The sequence below is a fragment of the Oratosquilla oratoria genome, chromosome 34 (assembly GCF_046742065.1).
Source record: "Oratosquilla oratoria isolate Oo_2021 chromosome 34, ASM4674206v1, whole genome shotgun sequence".
NCBI lineage: Eukaryota > Metazoa > Arthropoda > Malacostraca > Stomatopoda > Squillidae > Oratosquilla > Oratosquilla oratoria.
In genome coordinates this window covers 9,693,829-9,712,634 of record NC_134810.1, presented here as the reverse complement: position 1 = coordinate 9,712,634, position 18,806 = coordinate 9,693,829, and the positions used below count along the sequence as shown (strand labels likewise).

At 40.6% G+C, this 18,806-nt stretch overlaps 1 protein-coding gene across 3 annotated transcripts in view; it reads right to left on the bottom strand.

Moving 5' to 3' along the window:
• Window positions 1–17,912, bottom strand: part of LOC143018045 (uncharacterized) — a 51,921-nt gene extending 34,009 nt beyond the window's left edge. Inside the window, exon 1 of one of the 3 annotated variants that reach the window (XM_076173081.1) lies at window positions 17,089–17,912. In XM_076173081.1, the coding sequence (XP_076029196.1) occupies window positions 17,089–17,236 (148 nt within the window). In that variant the 5' untranslated portion in view covers window positions 17,237–17,912. The remainder of the gene's footprint in view (window positions 1–17,088) is intronic. The other 2 variants (XM_076173082.1, XM_076173083.1) reach the window with 2 other exon arrangements.
• Window positions 17,913–18,806: the final 894 nt, after the last annotated feature.

Below are 18,806 nucleotides of genomic sequence, written 5' to 3'. Positions count from 1 at the left end.
TACAGTTGCCTCCCATCTAGAGAAGTTCTCGTCACCTTTTAACTCCTCCACAAATGCTCCGCCTGGCAGCGCCCACATTCAAACACCAACCCCATCCGGCCCTCGTAAAGCGCATAGTAATAAGATTCTCTGATCTCGTATCGCTTCACGTCATCTCCTGGAATGCTTTCGGAATACGCCATAACACGAAACTCACTGCATTCAAGGCATATGTCCATCACCATCACCCCCAGACCATATTCATTCAAGAAGCCTTTCCCGGTGGTGCTTAGCCATGCGACACAGCACCTACGCTGTCTGGCTATGTCTCGTACATACATCCAGTCAGGAATGGCCTCATTTCTTACTTTCACACATCCATGCCACACAAGCTCCTTCGATGTTCCAGGGATACTACTATGACTTTTCAGTTAATTGAAGTCACTGTGGGCAATGGTCAACTTCGACTTTGCAACGTATACTCTGCCCCTGGCGTTATTAATCTCGCTGCCCTCCCAGTACCTACAAATCGTGGAATGGTTTATATGGGGGATTTCAACGCTCGACATCCTGCTCTTGGTGATGCCTCTCCTGCTCCCAACCGTAGTGGAATCTCTCTACTCAACTACATACATCGGTACCGACTCACACGATGGGAAACTGGTGGAGTCACACATGCACGTGGAGGCACAGTTGACTACATCACCACGTCTGGCCTCGTGCCATCCCGTGTCGCCTGTCAGTCAATTCCCTCTTTCTTCTCCCACCATACTGCTCTTAGTTTATATTACTCCATACCATCTCGGATTCCAACTCCTCATCACCGGACCCGCATATCCATTCCTCCTAAATATTGCCCTACGTATATTTCGTACATCTCTAGTCTCCTTCCCACATTTGACTTCCTATCCGCCGACGCACTATACACGTCCTTAGTGAGTACCACACACGACTTCTACAGCCGCTATGTAACCAAATCTCACCTTCAATGCCACCCTGTACCTCACTCATGGACATTGGACCAACGTGTTATCCAAGCGGAGAGAGCTACACAGACTACCGGTCATGCTTTTCAGACGCAACCCACACCTGATTCTTTACATCTACATCAGTACCAAATAGCACGGGATAATATGGTCGCCCTCCAGAACTGTGCCTACACAGAGTCTTGGCAGAAATACAATGATTCCATAAATCACCAGACTAGTATCGTGACCATGTGGCGCCTTGTAAAAAGGGTCGTTAAGAAGCAACCTCCCAGTGCCCTCCATCACAGTCCAGACGCCTACGCCCAGGACCTCATTACTTTATGGTCGTCACAGTCGCGGACTAACAATCTTCCTACGCATATCCAAGAGGCAATTTCCACTCGTCGCAACACCCGTAATCTCCACCTAATGGCTGCACTTCTCCGCCCAGATGAAGAAGACGACGTCCCGATTACGGAGAATGAATTACGACTAGCCATGGCTAATACAAAAACTTCTGCCCCCGGGGATGACGGCATTACATACCAAGTTCTCCGATTTCTACTGGAAGTTCCTGGCAACCCCCTCCTTTGTCTCTTCAACCTCTGCCTCCTTCGAGGACATGTGCCTACAGCCTGGACTTCAAGCACGATTGTCCCGGTACCGAAACCAGGTACTGGTAAATTCAGACCCATTTCCCTCACTTCATGCTTCAGCAAGGTGCTTGAAAGCATCATCCTTGCCCGGCTCATGCATCGTTTACAAGGCCAACTCTCCCCGCAGCTGAATGGTTTCCTCCCACATCGAAGTACGCACCACTGCCTTACTGAATTCTACACGCGCCTCTCTCCCACCAACGTAGTTGCCTTCCTGGACCTAAAAAGTGCTTTTGATGTAGCCAACCATGAAATAATTCTTGACCAGCTGATTACCTTCGGAGTGCAAGGAAACCTTCTCCGGTGGATTCGGGGATATCTGAGCAACAGGAAGTCACGTGTTCTCTTTCGAGGTGTGTGCAGTTCTTACGAGCAGTTCGAACTCGGTACCCCGCAAGGTGGCGTACTAAGTCCTTTTCTATTCAACGTCTTGATGCACCGCTTACTCTCACTTCTTCCTAACGTTCCCGGTACAACTCTCCTCTGCTACGCGGACGACATCTGCATCCATTCCAACTCGCCCGCTGACCTCCAACTCGTCCTCAATGGCTTCTACACGTCAACTACCGCTTGTGGTCTCATCATTTCCCCTGAGAAGAGCAGAATATTTTCATCTCGTATCCTCCAAGCATTGCCGACGTTCAACATGGGAGGTAATGCTATCCCTCATTGCACACAGTATACATACTTTGGAGCACCAGCCCGGATCACTCCAGCCATACCCATTCGACAACGTATCCACCCCCTTGTTAATGATCTCATTGATCGTCTACAGGCCCGCTTTACCCCTATCAAGTGGCTTGCCACAAATTTCACCGGCGCTTCATTACCAATGGTCAGGACTCTATATACCACATTTCTTCGATCACTCGTTGACTACTTAGTCGTCACTCAATTGAGCAGTTTGTCGTCACTCAGGTCAGGTCATCCGGGTAGCAGCTTCAATTAGTGATATGGCGAGTGGTTGTGTTACCGTGTTCAGAGCCGATGAGGTACAATCTCTACTTAGTAGAATTGAAGCCTTGGGGGATGCTGTAAATTGCCTTAAAGAGGAGAATCGAGTTCTCCGCTCGAAGGCCCAAAATACGGAAGACAAAACTAGCTATGAGCTTGGATGGAAAACGACGAAAAACAAGATGCGGATTAGTGGAAAAAAGTCCTCACCAGCCCCGCTCGCTGGCAAGAACTCGTTTCAAGTTCTAGCGAATCTACAGGAAGAAGCAAATGAAACTCAAGAGACGAAGGGAAGGGCAGACGCTGGATCCCTGCCCACAGGTAAGATTTTGGTTGTAGATACTTAGACAGGGCTTTCTGTGATAAAGATAGGAAACATAGGACGCAGGTGTCTTTCCCCGGCGCGGGGATGGAAGATGTTAGAGATAGGATTGAAGAGTGTTTAGTAGGGGAAGGAAAGGACCCTGTAGTTTGCTTAAGTGCCGGGGACAATGATATAGGTAAGTTTGGGAGTGAGAAATTGTTTGCGCGGTTCCGGGATGCGCTAGACAAATTAGAAATAGGGGAGGTGTTCCTGTTGTATGTGGAATCCTTACGAGGCGTAGAGTTGGAGGCATGTGACATTCCAGGGGTATTGCAATGGATTGCAGGCTGGCAAAACATTGTAAGGTCAATGGATGGGCATTTGTCGACAACTGGGACCACTTTTACGGTAGAAACCATCTATATACAAGGGACGGGGTGTATTTGTCATCCAGAGGATTTCGGCTCCTTGCTGAATCCCTTGAGCGAGAAGTAGGCATCCTACAGGGTTTTTTCGAATAGATTACTTGGGAGTAGGAGGGGAGGGAAGTATCGGAATATAGTTTAGGCAATAGAAACAACTTAGAGAGGGACTGTGAAAAAAATCACCAAAGCAGGTGGAGGGAAGATAAACTTAAAGTTGACTATACAAATAGCAGAAGCATAATCAACAAAATTTATTTGCTGCGAGGTAAAGCATGCGTAGAGAACTTCGATATCATAGCTATTACTAATTCCTGGATCAACATGGCTGATAAACATTTCATTCCGGAAATCGAAATAGAAGGATATAAGTTTTTTCACAAGGATAGGGTTGGCAGGAGTGGGGGAGGTGTAGCACTTTTCGTTAAAAATATAATAAACTGTATTACCAACAATTCGATTAAGGTAGAGGACTGTACAGAATCTATTTGGGTAGAGATTATAGGCAAGAAAAAGAAAGTTATTATTGGCGTCTTGTACAGACCTCCTAACCTCAGCATTGAGCAAACTGATCCCCTGATTCATGAAATTCACAGAGCGTCCCGGTACAAAAACGCTGTGATCATGGGATATTTTAATTATAGAAACATTGACTGGGAAAATTTAATAGGAAATCAGGAAACAAAGAAATTCCTAGATATGGTGCAAGATAATTTCCTAAAACAAGTGATTACCGATCCTACGAGAGGAGTAAATACTCTGCAATTAGTTTTAACTAATAATGAGCACCTAATGAGTAACGTAAAAGTGGGAGATATTCTAGGCTCTAGCGATCATCAAGAAATAAGATTTAATATTATTTGGGAAGAATTAAAAAGTACGAATAACGTCCAAGTACCAGACTTCAGGAGAGCAAGCTTAGACAATATAAAAACCTATTTGAAATTAAATATGAAATGTCATGCGGACGTTCCGGACATTGTCGAGTCTCAGTGCGTGACTGGGGGTCAGGTCATGACTACAGGTCGGGTCACGGAGGGTAATATGCATACCTTGGGTCAGGTCATTTGGGGGCGAGGGCTCAACAGACAGGTCAGCGATTTGGATGAAATGTATAGCAATCTGATTTAATTATTAACACACAAAATACATTTATCCCCCTGAAGTCAATACGGAAAAATAGTAATACTCCCAAATGGATGACGGACAGATTGAAACATGAGATCGGAATGAAAAGAGGACTCTACGTAAAAATAAAAAACGGGGAAACACACCCTAGATCAAAATATTACGAAATGGCAAAGCTGGTTAAAAAGAATACACGTACAGCGAAACGTAATCATGAAATTACGGTTGCTAGTCAAGCAAGACCCTACCCAAAAGGTTTCTTTCATCTCTATAGAACAAAAAATAAAGAAAGAATAGGACCAATTAAAAACAAGGAAAATGTCATGATAGAATCAGAGGAAAAATGAGTGAGGAGTTTAACAATTATTTTCTATCGGTGTTTACTAATGAGAGGTTAGATAAAGTACCTGACTGCGATCCGATTTTCAGACGGGATGAAGAAAGTAGTCTATCAAATATCTGCATTAGTAAAGTAGAAGTAGTCAAGCAGATTGAAAGACTTAAAGCTACAAAGTCCCCGGGTCCAGACGAAAATTTTCCGAGAATGCTAAAGGAGTGTAAATTTGAAATCTGCGACCAGTTAACTGAAATATTTAATAAATCAGTAGACACTGATTTTGTGCCTACTGCTTGGAGGCAAGCAAACGTTGTTCCTGTTTTTAAGAAGGGAGATAGATCGTCCATATGCAACTACAGGCCAATCGGTTAGACATCGGTTATAGGAAAAATGCTTGAATAAATAATAGTAAATAGAATCAGAGAACACATCGAAAGACATAATTTGATTCGTGATTCACAGCATGGTTTCTCCAAGGGTAAGTCATGTGTGACTAATCTATCCTTTTACACTAAAGTATATAAGGCGTCAGATAACAATGACAATTACAATATTATTTACCTTGACTTTAGTAAAGCGTTCGATAAGGTGCCACACCAGAGACTACTAAATAAAATCAAAGCCCATGGCATAGAAGGAAAAGTGTTAGAATGGATTAAAGCTTGGATTAGTAACAGAAAACAGCGGATCACTATAGATGGAGTAAAATCTAGGTGGGGCAATGTTACTAGTGGGGTCCCCCAGGGCTCGGTTTTGGGTCCCTTGGTGTTCATTATGTACATAAACGACTTAGACGACGGGTTAAATAGTGATGTTAGTAAGTTTGCGGACGACACTAAAATAGGACGCCTAATTAGGTCAGAAGATGACGCAGAGATTCTGCAGGATGATCTTAACAAATTGTTCACATGGTCGGTGAAATGGCAAATGAACTTCAATATCTCTAAGTGTAGCATGTTAAACGTAGGGCTACACAACCCCGAAAATAGATACAGCTTAGATAATACGCTTTTAGAGAAAACTGAGTGCGAGAAAGACTTGGGAGTTCAAGTGAGTCCGGACCTTAAAACCAGGATACAGTGCATTAGCGCCAGGAATAAAGCTAACTGAACATTAGGTTTCATTGCTAGGACGGTAACGAATAGAAATGCAGAGGTAATTATCAAACTCTATCTAGCGATAGTTAGACCCATCCTTGACTATGCGGTACAGTTTTGGTCTCCGTCCTACAGAATGGACATAAATTCACTAGAATCAGTACAGAAATAAATGACCAAAATAATACATGGATTCAGAATGTTGCCTTACGAAGAGAGGCTTAGGCACCTTAACTTACACTCTCTGGAAAGACGCAGAGTGCGAGGTGATCTAATAGAGGTGTTCAAGTGGATCAAAGGCTTTAACAAGGGTGATGCAAACAAGGTCATCATATTAAAACAACAGGGCAGGACTCGTGGTAATGGTTATAAACTGGACAAATTTAGATTTAAAAAAGAAATAGACAAGAATTGGTTTACTAATAAGGTGGTCGACGAATGGAATAAACTTAGTAACCATGTAGTAAGCGCTGAAACTATCAGTTGTTTTAAGAAACGATTAGACAACTTTATGGATGGGGATGACAGGTGGTGATGGATACGGAGCTGCCTAGTGTAGGCCTTATGGTCTCTTGCAGTCTCCTTCATTCTTATGTTCTTAACTTCCCAAGAGAGCTTTGGAACCTCTCAAAAAATTCCAAAATAGAATTATGAGATTTATCTTAGGTTGCCCTCCTTCGACTCGCGCCGTTAACATGCAAAGTGAGCTTGGTCTACCCTCGCTCGTAGAAAGAATATATGCTAATATGGCAATTCTCTCTATAAAATGCCTTCGATCGCCCTATCTGTCCCCAAACTTTACTGCTACTATCAGGGCATCGCTCGAACCTGACGATGCACCCCGCCTCCCACTACGTCCAGGAGGCCGCAACCCCGTCTCTACAGTGTGCAACATACTCAGAAACCTTGACCTCCACGTCCCTGAAGAAACGGTTTAACCCGACTTACCCCCGTGGCGAATCTCCCTCCCTAACGTCACCTTCACACCAACCTCCAAAGATGACCTTCCTGCACTTCAAAAGCAACTAGCACTAGAGGCCATCGACAACGTATCCTCAAAGATCCTTGCGGCGCATGTCATCTACGTTGATGGCTTAGTACAGGCTGATGGAAGAGCAGCATGTGCCATGTACTCACCCACCCTACAGCCACCTGTGGAAGCTGGATAGATTGGACGCAGGTTACCTGTCACATCAAGCTCCGCGTTTTGTGAGCTGCACGAAATCCTCGACGCAGTAACATATCTTGTAGACTGTGACGTCAATGGTGTGACAGTTTGTGACTCCCAACCAGCTCTACACGCCCTCACATCACCCAGACCCAACTACTATCGTGCTGTGCAGGTTTAAGAGGCCGGTAGATGGAGGTAGACAATTCAGTAGATGAAGAGGTAGATGGGAGAACGAATGCAAATTCAAGATCAGTTGTTGTGACTGCGAAGTGCTGAGTTGCGGATTGTTTAGTCGCCGACAAGCGACAATAGCTGAGTCAGACTCGCGTTAGCTTGGATTTGACTGTTTTTTTTTCTAAACAAGGGTTGGAGCGGCGATGAAATATGCTAATGTAACCAGGTGTAAGCGCAAAGTTATTTTTCGTTTGACAAATGCTGAGGTAAACGATATTGCTAGTGACATTGTAACAGCCTTCCGGATTGGAGAAAAAGGTGGTGGAGGAGGAAAAATTATTGGTGCATGAATTCAAAGTCACGCCCATAAGGTGTGACAAATTTTTGAGAAGTCAGAGGAGATTGGATTAGAAAAATTAGTGACGTCAGACGAAGGTAGCTTGGCGTATGATACAGGGATCTCGGAGACGGAGACGGATACGGAGAGAGAGATATCCTGTGTGTAACCGAAGACAGTGTAAAGCTAAAGAGAAGAAAAGAAAAAGAAGTAAATCACTTTACTTAACCTAAGGACTTGACTGAAGTATGAGAAGTACAAGGCATGGGGCCTTCTGAATAAGATGAACTTGAAATTAGTGAAACTGACGCAACGAAGGCAAGGGGCCTTGTGAGAGAAATAACGAGAATAGAAGTGTAATCGGTCGAGGACCGACAGTGGAACCGAAGACAGTGTAAAGCTAAAGAGAAGAAAAGAAAAAGAAGTAAATCACTTTACTTAACCTAAGGACTTGACTGAAGTATGAGGAGTACAAGGCATGGGGCCTTCTGAATAAAATGAACTTGAAATTAGTGAAACTGACGCAACGAAGGCAAGGGGCCTTGTGAGAGAAATAACGAGACTAGAAGTGTTCTCGGTCGAGGACCGACAGTGGTGGCAGCGGTGGGATGAACTGGGTGATAAACACACATCCAAAGAGATTATAAGACTGGTGCGTGAAGTGGTGCAAGTAAGACAGACTGGTGCGTGAAGTGGTGCAAGCAAGATAGACTGGTGCGAAGTGGTGCGATAAAGTGTCTACGGGAATAAGGCAACCACAACCAAGAGTGTGTTGGTTTCAAGGACGAGGTGACGACTACGAGAGGAACGAGGAACGAGGGATCTACAAACTACGAGCAACTACTATTACGAGTGATCCAAATCTTCAAGGTGATCCATCTACAAGACGGTCTTCAACTGAGGAACAACGCCGCTGGCGAAGGACAAGGCTGAGGAAGGAGGACGTCAAGATAGAAGTTGACATCGTGAAGTGACATCGCAAGCAAATACGTGGAGGCAGCCAGGTTAAAGTAAGTTGAGTTTTCAGGCAATGTGAAGTTGAAGGTTGAAATATATGAATCATCTGTTAAATGCATGGTATTAAGGGTATTAGAAATTGTGGAAATAGTGTCTCCATGCAATTCACAATTATCAAATACAGAGATAAGACCTTCAACCAAATCCAATTTAGGACTCAACCCGGGACAATTGATTGATACCTTTGTCTTGTTAGGGAAAAACAGATAATGAGATCCATGTATGTTACAATGAGGAATGTGGTCTACAGAATTTTTTTGATTATGACAATTGTTCATAACAGACACATTCCCAACCAGAGAATTCATGTGAAGCTTCACGGAACACAAAAAGAGAAGAATGACAAAGATAAAGATTCTTATTAACTCTTTTACAATAATTTAATTTATCATTTGAGATCATGCTTTCTATTAGATTGTCTACAGAGAGGATTTAATTGATTGGATCTACAACTGGAATATCTACTTCGTATATTGAACCATTTACCTTCAATGGGAAAGGTAAAATTCACTATGAACACTAATTTTCAATTGTGAATGGGTTTATCATCTTTTCAAAGATGATAGCAGTTGATTTGCAAAACTCACTAATTTAAAGTTAAAAGTTATTGTTAAGTGTCTCTTCTTGCTTAATATTCATATATTCATATATTATTTTTCAACACACTTCATTTTCAAAGACAGTCTTATTACTTTAGAAATTATCACAATACTCATATGTATATTCATGTGAGAGGTCCTTAAGGTTCCAAGTTTGACCACAGCAGATCCTAGGTTCCATGTATCTGCTTAACACCAAGTTCCAGTTGTTTAGGTTTCCCATCCCAAGTACATAGAATGGTCAAAGCAATACTATCTGTAAAATACATCAAGATTAATATTCAATTCATCAAGAATAGTATGATAATATTCTCTATACTCTTCAGGGTTCTCAATATTGATACATAGGGTATCACTACAATCATCCTCATAGACCTGCAAACTTATTTTCCTCATATCATCTAAATGTCCTATCAATTCTTCTCTTGTTTCTAAATGTTTAAGTCTAAATTTTTCCCACCTGCAGAATCAATTACCCTATATGGACCAGTGTACCTTGGTGAAATTTTATTATTAGGTGAAGTTAGTTTGACCATTACTAAATCTCCAATTTTCAATTCTAGTTTGTGAGCTATTTTGTGTTGTTTGTTTCATCTCTTGTGAATACACCTGCATATGTTCCCTAACTCTTTGATGAATACTTTGAAAAGTATTTATCCTATTTGATATATAATCATCAATATTATATATGGGTTTCTGGTCTGCAGTCAACATTTCATATGGCAGAGTTTTGTCCTCCGCAAAAATTATAAAATGAGGTGTATCACCTGTTGCTACATTAATTTGATTGTTCAGGGTACACTTAACACAAGGAATCCAAGTATCCCAAGTTACACTATGAGGACTTATCAGAGTTCTAAGACTTATAATTATTTTTTTATTTAACCTTTCTACTACTCCGTTACTTTGAGGGTGATTCACTAAGATATTTACCTTTTTTTTATGGAATACACTACATAAATTTTCCAAGATTTTGTAATAAAATTCAGTTCCATTATCTGGAACTAATATATGAGGTGTAGTGAAATTACAGATTATCTGATCATAGATTACTGAAGCAATAGTTTCAGCTTTCTTATTGACTATGGGTTGTAATATACAGAATCTTGAAAAATAATTAATATCAACAAATAAATATTTATATCCATTCTCAGACATAGGTAATTCCAATGTGTCAATGTGAACTCTTTCCCAAGGTTTCTGTGGAATGGGATAGGTGAGTATAGGAGCAGGTTTTGGTGTATTTCCTTTCACCTTAACACATTTTACACACTTTTCTAGATAATCATATATAGATTTCTTCATACCTGGCCAAAAGTATTTAAGTTGTGCTTGTCTATAAGTTTTATCCTTTCCTGGATGTGAACTACAATCACTATCATGAAGTAACTTCAATATCTCATTTACAAGAGTTTGTGGTATAACCAACTGATTTACTTGGCCTCTAGAAATGTCTTTCCCACTTACAACTGTTTTCCTATACAAAATTCCATTAATCAAATGAAATTCCTCTATCTTATACCCCTTTGGTAGCTTTGGAGGATCTCCTCTTGGGTTCATCAAATGCTTGATTAATGAATCACATGTCTCATCATCTCTCTGTTCTCTTATTAGCATTTCCTCATCTAAAGTTACTAATTCCTCTATACTACAAATAAAACTAATCAACCCAGTCATTGGTTGACTAATGTTTCTAGAAAGGGCATCTGCCGCAGCATTCTTTTTACCAGGAATATATTCAAATTGAACTTCATAGCACTGAAGTATTGCAAACCACCTAGCAAGTCTGCCCCTAAGATTCTTATGCTTAAATAAGTTCTGAATAGCTGTATGATCAGTCCAAACTCTGATTGGATATCCTAGTATCATATCCCTAAAACTTTCTAAGGAATAAATTACTGCTAAAGTTTCTCTTTCTGTTATAGAGTAGTTTCTCTCCGCACTATTACAAAGTCTTGATGTGTAAGCTATGGGTTTCAAAGTTCCATTTCTCTCTTGCATCAGTTTGCCTCCTAATCCTATGTCAGACGCATCAGTACACAGAATGAATTTTTTTTTTTCATAATCTGGGAAAATTAGGATGGGGAAACTCGTGAGCTTATCTTTCAACTTGTCAAAAGCTTCTTGCTGTGCAGGTCCCCATATGAAGTTTGAGTCCTTTCTCAACAAAGAACTTAGTGGATTAGCAATGTCAGCATATCTTTGAATGAATTTTCTATAATAACCTGTCAATCCTAAAAAGCTCCTAACCTTGTCTACATTGGTCGGAACCGGAAAATTCTTGACAGCGTCAACCTTTGAATTCACTGTACTAAGTCCATGTCTGTCTATCTTATGTCCTAAGTAAATGACACTGTCTTGCAAGAACTTACACTTTTCAAGTTTTACTTTTAACCCAGCTTCTACTAGTCTTGAGAATATCAAATCTAATTTCTTAAAGTGCTCCACTGCTGTCTGAGAAACTATTAAAATGTCATCTAGAAATACACTGGCAGTGTTTCCTAACAATCCATCTAGAATAGTATTCATTAATCTCATGTAAGTTAATGGACTATTACATAACCCAAATGGCATTCTCTTGAACTCATAATGTCCTGTTGAAGTAGAAAATGGTGTGAACTCTCTTGAGTCTTCATGCAACTCTATTTGCCAAAAAGCTGATTTGATATCTATTGTGCTAAAATATCTATTCTCAGTTCCCAAACTTTTCAAAATGTCACCGATAATGGGTAATGATAGCCTATCACGAATGGTGTGCTTATTCAATTCCCTGTAATCTATCACTGGGCGCATAGTACCATCTGACTTTGGCACCAAAATCAAAGGAAAGTTCCACTCACTTTTACTATCTTCAATAATATCCTGTGATAAGATTACAGTGATTAGTTTATCTACTATTGCTAATTTTGAGTGAGGAACTCTGTAGGTGGGTATGTAGATAGGTTGTGTTCCTGGTTTTAACTTAATATGATGTTTTAAAACAGTTGTTTTGCCTAAGGCGTCCCCCGGCAAAGCAATTGATTTATTGTGTTTCACAAGCAAAGCAAGTAAACCTTCATCCAACTCAGGGCAATTAGTTGATTGTAATAATTCTTTATATCTATTTCTTAAGTCTATTCCTTCTTGAATTGAACAGATTGATGAAGTTGGTAATTCTATCTCCTCACTATTCTCATTTAAAATTTTAATGGGTTTAGTACACACCTGAAAACATCCTATTTGTGTACCATTCTTTAAAACTATCTCCTTATTCATAGTATTAATTACTAGTACTTCTACTCTATTCTTATTTGACTTATAAATCCCTGAGTCCCACTTCAATCCTTTAATTTTAACTGATTCAGGGACTGTAATTATTTCAGAGTCTACATTGACTCCTTTCAAACACACTTCAACCTCATTAATTGACATGGGATGTAACAATGTCGATCTTGTTACGCCACCATCTACAATACGCAAGGCTTCAGTCGTTGATAATTTAGTAATTTCTGGGATTTCCTCAACATCTGAGTTGGGGTCACCAGTTGCTTTACTTTCTATTGGTCTGGACCGCTCGGCCTCGTTATCTAAGATAGAAATGTTATCAAGGGATTAATTGATTCCTGTCACTGGTCTTAAGTCTGGTTGATTAAAAAATGGGATTAAGTGTGACTTAACTAAAATTTCTAAGCCAGCAGGACATATCACCATGTTTTCTTTTCTCATAGTTGCAAATCCTATCAATAAATCTCCTGGAAAAACAGATTCTTCTACCACTATCACTGGAATGTACAAATGTTCATTTGTATATAAGATAACTTCTAGTTCAACCTTACCTAATGTTTTTAACCGATTTCCAGTTACTCCTTGCAATGAGTAACGGGTTGGCTCCAACATTTTCACTCCTGGGTTCAACTGGTTTAAAACTTTACTAGTAATTACATTAACTGCAGACCCTGTATCAATAAATATTTGGATAGGCTTATTGAATGCTCTACCCGCAGAGGTCCTACAGAAGTTTTACCAACAGTAATGATCAGTTTGTCAGTTTCTTTCATCTCTCTTGCATTCCCATATTTAACACAATACCGCCTATCAGTATATATATGGGGAGTTCTGAAATTGTTTATTCTGTGTCTGGGGGTTTTCCTCTTAGCCCTAGGGGTACCCGACAATTTCGGCATTCATGAGTCCTATGACCTATCTTATTATGATAAATACAAAATGATGGGTTCCTACATTGATACTCTGTATGACCTTCATATTTGCAGTTTCTGCAAATGGTTCCATAAAAACATTCTTTTGCCTTGTGTCCCCAGGAATTACAATTAAAACATAGGATTCTAGCATCCCTGGATGGACTTCTAGCATGCCGTCTATGTCCTACTTCTGTTTTCTTAAACTCTCTAGAGTTCCTATGTTGGCTTTGTTGATTTACAGGCATTACATATGGGTTTATTGTTCTGGTCTCACTGTATCCTTGAAGAAGATAATCTACTTCTCCTAAACTTATGTTTGACTTAAGATCTTTGTACAGCCTTTCTGCTGTTAAGTCATCAGAATTTTTTGCTAATAAGCTAAATGTAATCAATTTGATTACCTGAGAAATTTTCATTTTGTCACTAGATCTTTCTATCCAGTCTGAATCTTTCAAGATAGAATTCATGTCTTTTGACCATCTATCTAATCTAGCTAAGTACTCTGTGTCAGTTTCACTTGTCCTAACTTCCTTTATCATCTTAACTAATGACCTAATAGGATCCTGGTCACATTTGGACATAAAATGTTTAATGAAGGCTTTCTTATAATCTTCATATTGGTTGATATCTTCCATTTGCTGGAAATTAATGATAAACCTAGCCCTTCCATTTTCGGGGTCGATATTCTCCTTCAGGACCTCTATCTTTCTTTTTTCATTTGTTATATTCTTACTTACAATAAGAGTATCTATCAAATTAAGATATTTGTTGACCCCATAGGTATTAGCTCCCCCAGTAAATTTTGGAATACTCATGTTGGAGGCATGAACCTCATGTCTCAACACATTAGACTGGGTGGTCATAACTTACTTTAACCTGGCTGCCTCCACGTATGTGCTTGCGATGTCACTTCGCGATGTCAACTTCTATCTTGACGTCCTCCTTCCTCAGCCTTGACCTTCGCCAGCGACGTTGTTCCTCAGTTGAAGACCGTCTTGTAGATGGATCACCTTGAAGATTTGGATCACTCGTAATAGTAGTTGCTCGTAGTTTGTAGATCCCTCGTTCCTCGTTCCTCTCGTAGTCGTCACCTCGTCCTTGAAACCAACACACTCTTGGTTGTGGTTGCCTTATTCCCGTAGACACTTTATCGCACCACTTCGCACCACTTTCTCGCACCACTTCGCACCAGTCTGTCTTGCTTGCACCACTTCACGCACCAGTCTGTCTTGCTTGCACCACTTCACGCACCAGTCTTATAATCTCTTCGGATGTGTGTTTATCACCCAGTTCGTCGCACCGCTGTTCACCACTGTCGGTCCTCAACCGAGAACACTTCTAGTCTCGTTATTTCTCTCACAAGGCCCCTTGCCTTCGTTGCGTCAGTTTCACTAATTTCAAGTTCATCTTATTCAGAAGGCCCCATGCCTTGTACTTCTCATACTTCAGTCAAGTCCTTAGGTTAAGTAAAGTGATTTACTTCTTTTTCTTTTCTTCTCTTTAGCTTTACACTGTCTTCGGTTCCACTGTCGGTCCTCGACCGATTACACTTCTATTCTCGTTATTTCTCTCACAAGGCCCCTTGCCTTCGTTGCGTCAGTTTCACTAATTTCAAGTTCATCTTATTCAGAAGGCCCCATGCCTTGTACTTCTCATACTTCAGTCAAGTCCTTAGGTTAAGTAAAGTGATTTACTTCTCTTTCTTTTCTTCTCTTTAGCTTTACACTGTCTTCGGTTACACACAGGATCTCTCTCTCTCCGTATCCGTCCCCGTCTCCGTCTCCGAGATCCCTGTATCATACGCCAAGCTACCTTCGTCTGACGTCACTAATTTTTCTAATCCAATCTCCTCTGACTTCTCAAAAAATTTTCACACCTTATGGGCGTGACTTTGAATTCATGCACCAATCATTTTTCCTCCTCCACCACCTTTTTCTCCAATCCGGAAGGCTGTTACAATGTCACTAGCAATATCGTTTACCTCAGCATTTGTCAAACGAAAAATAACTTTGCGCTTACACCTGGTTACATTAGCATATTTCATCGCCGCTCCAACCCTTGTTTAGAAAAACAGTCAAATCCAAGCTAACGCGAGTCTGACTCAGCTATTGTCGCTTGTCGGCGACTAAACAATCCACAACTCAGCACTTCGCAGTCACAACAACTGATCTTGAATTTGCATTCGTTCTCCCATCTACCTCTTCATCTACTGAATTGTCTACCTCCATCTACCGGCCTCTTACAGGGCTCGGCAGCTACTGTTGGTCGTCCCGACCAATTTCTTATTTCCCTCTTACAGCAGGCCATACTGACCCAACTCGCCGTTGCTCACGAAGCATCTATGGCCGTGTCTTTCATATGGATATCTTCTCACATCGACCTTGCTGGCAACGACGCGGTGGACCGTCTTGCCAAAGCAGCCTGTGCCTTCGTCTTGGACGACGAACGCGTAGTACCCTCTCACACATGCCTCAAAAACAGAATACACGCAACCACTCACGTCGTAACAACACGCCGAAGGGATGCCGAACGAGCCACCAGTGACTCCATACAACGTCACGATCACTTCCTACCCAGCCGCCACAAGTATCGCCGACGCCGACCCATGGTACAGAGACACAATGTTGTCAGTGCTCGGCTCAGAATCGGATATCGACCTGTGTGGCAAGTCACCCAGGCGGAAGATGTGCCACATTACTCATCATGCAGGTTGTGTAACAGCCCTAACGCCAACACCCTTGAACATTACTGTCTCCAATGCCCCATTGTGACAGACAGTATTCCACAGAGACAAGACGTGATAACTGTATGTAAATATTTACTTAGTGACGATAACTTAGATATACTCCTAACTCGCCAACCCCATTTTGGGGGACTTTGATTGTTAAATCCTACCATACCTCCTTTTGTGTCTCCTCACATAATAATAATACTATAACTAATGTACTATTGTTTGTCGCCTTCAGACGCAATGAATCTTTAAACGGTGGGTTTCGTCTTACCAAGGCAGCCTATATCCACGTCTTGGACAACGAAAGCGCAGTGCTCTCTCTATCATGCCTTAAAAACAAGATACACACAGCCACTCATGCCATGTCGACACACCGAAAAGATGCGGAACGGACTACCAATATCCCCATACGAACACCTACCCAACCGCCACAAGTATCACCGAGGCACAATGTTGTCAGTACTCGGCTCAGACTTGGGAATCGACCTGTGTGACAAGGCTCCCAGACGGATGATGTGACACAATGATCACCATGCAGGCTGTATAACCGTCCTAACGTGAACACCTTTGAATATTATTATCTCCAATGACCCATGGTGACAGACAATATTCCCCAGAGACAAGGCATGATGATTGTATGTAACACATAAACACGATAAACAAGATGTAACACTATCTCGCCACCCCCATTTCGGGAATCTTGAATGACTATTTCATTATGTTCCCCTTTAAAGAATGCATGTAATAGATGACATGTCCTCTAATACAATGCTGTAATTAATGTACTATTGTTTGCCGCCCACGGGCGTAATAAATTTAATAAAACCAAATCTCTCTCTCTCTCTCTCTCTCTCTCTCTGAGTGTGAGTGTGTGTGTGTGTGTGTGTGTGTGTGTGTGTGTGTGTGTGTGTGTGTGTGTGTGTGTGTGTGTGTGTGTGTGTGTGTGTGTGTGTCTATCTGTCTCTGAGTCTATCTCTGAATTGGTCTGTGTCTGGGTGGCTAGAGTATTACACAAATACTTTTTCATCTTGCTCACCTAAAGTCGCCGACATGCACCTCATAATCTTTATTGATAGTTGGATGCAAATATCAATGAAGCTATTCAGGTTTTTTCTCAAATGCGGGAGCTCGTCGTCAGGCCATGCACAGTCGCCTCTTGTTATATAGTTGAGGCCCTCATACATTTCTGTTAAAAGACCCTTTGGGTTTGTTCTGCAAGTGTTTGTAAACAAAACAGCCTTAATCTTGGTTAAATTGACGTAATATATTATTATGCTTTTGAAACTTGTTCCATATAGGTCAGTAGAAGCTACATATTTGTAAACTGGTGGTGCATACACATGGTGGCAGACTAGGCATTTCCCGCTAGCATGCTACTTTTGTTATCCAAAGAGAGTAGCATGCTACTAACTCTTGCTACTGGGAAAAGTGGATATCAAACTGGGAAGGACCAGCAGCAAGTTTTGCTCTTCACTTGAATGCTCAAATGAGCAACCATTCCTGGGATTTGTATCGATAGAAGTGTGAATGCAGATTTGTTTATACGGTAGGTGAGTTTTTTTATTCTCTACCTTTGTCACCATACAAAGGATAAAAAAAAAAGAGCATGCATGCCAACAGACCTTTTGGTCCATAACTAGGTCGGATGCGGAAAAAAGTAGATAAATGAATTGAATAAATATAATAACAAATAATGAACAAACAGAAAAATAACAATTTACAATAAATGAATAATAAAAATAAACAAATAAATTATAATAAACAAATAAAATAAGATAAAATAAAATAAAATAGATGGCAGGTAAATATCACATAGTTTGATATTTGCCTTTGATTTGCTCTTGACGCTACTTGGCCAACCAAAAACTTATGCACCAATGGAAGGTAGCGTGATACATTTGCCACAAAGCCTCAAAAGAAAGCATTGCTTAATTTTCTTTGCCCAGTTCGGTATATCCATAATTCCTTCCAGCCAAGCGCAAGTACCTCATCTTGGTAGATTTTGGAAGCGCAAAGAACTCCAGAGCTGTCCTGATTGCTTTATCTATCTGTTTCAAGAGAACGACATTATCATAATCTTGTAGAAATAAAATCCTAGAGTAATTCAGGATATTCTCGGTTTATACGATGAGAACGGGCACCGTAATATACAGAGACTATTTGTTTATACGTGAGAACACAGAATCATGCCACAAAACAAAGATAATAAAAAACATAGGTAAACCTAAAAAAAGTATGGAGGCCCTGCCCTTTTACCCTCATATATTATCTGTATTATATATATATATATATATATATATATATATGTATATATATGTATATATATATATATATATATATATATATATATATATATATATATATATATATATATACACCAATAGCTTTATCTCCCTTATAAGGGGGAACTGCCTGGTGTAGGCCTTATGGTCTCTTGCAGTTTCCTTTATTCTTATGTTCTTATATACGAGGCGACAGTTGCTGTTAACCCTTTAGCACAAAGTAAATCTTGTCAAATGTCACAATATAAATTAAAAGAACTGCATACATATAGACCAAGTGGCTTTGTAATGCTATGTTACTACATTTGGTGTAGGTACACGTGAGTAAAAGGAAAAAAAACTATACTTCAATTCTCTCGGGACTGTTTATTGGTAATTATAGTCCGACTATACTCGACCAAAGCTGCTGCCTTGGCAGCGGGACATAATTCTTTATGCAAGAAGGATATACATTACATTTATAATCACCACG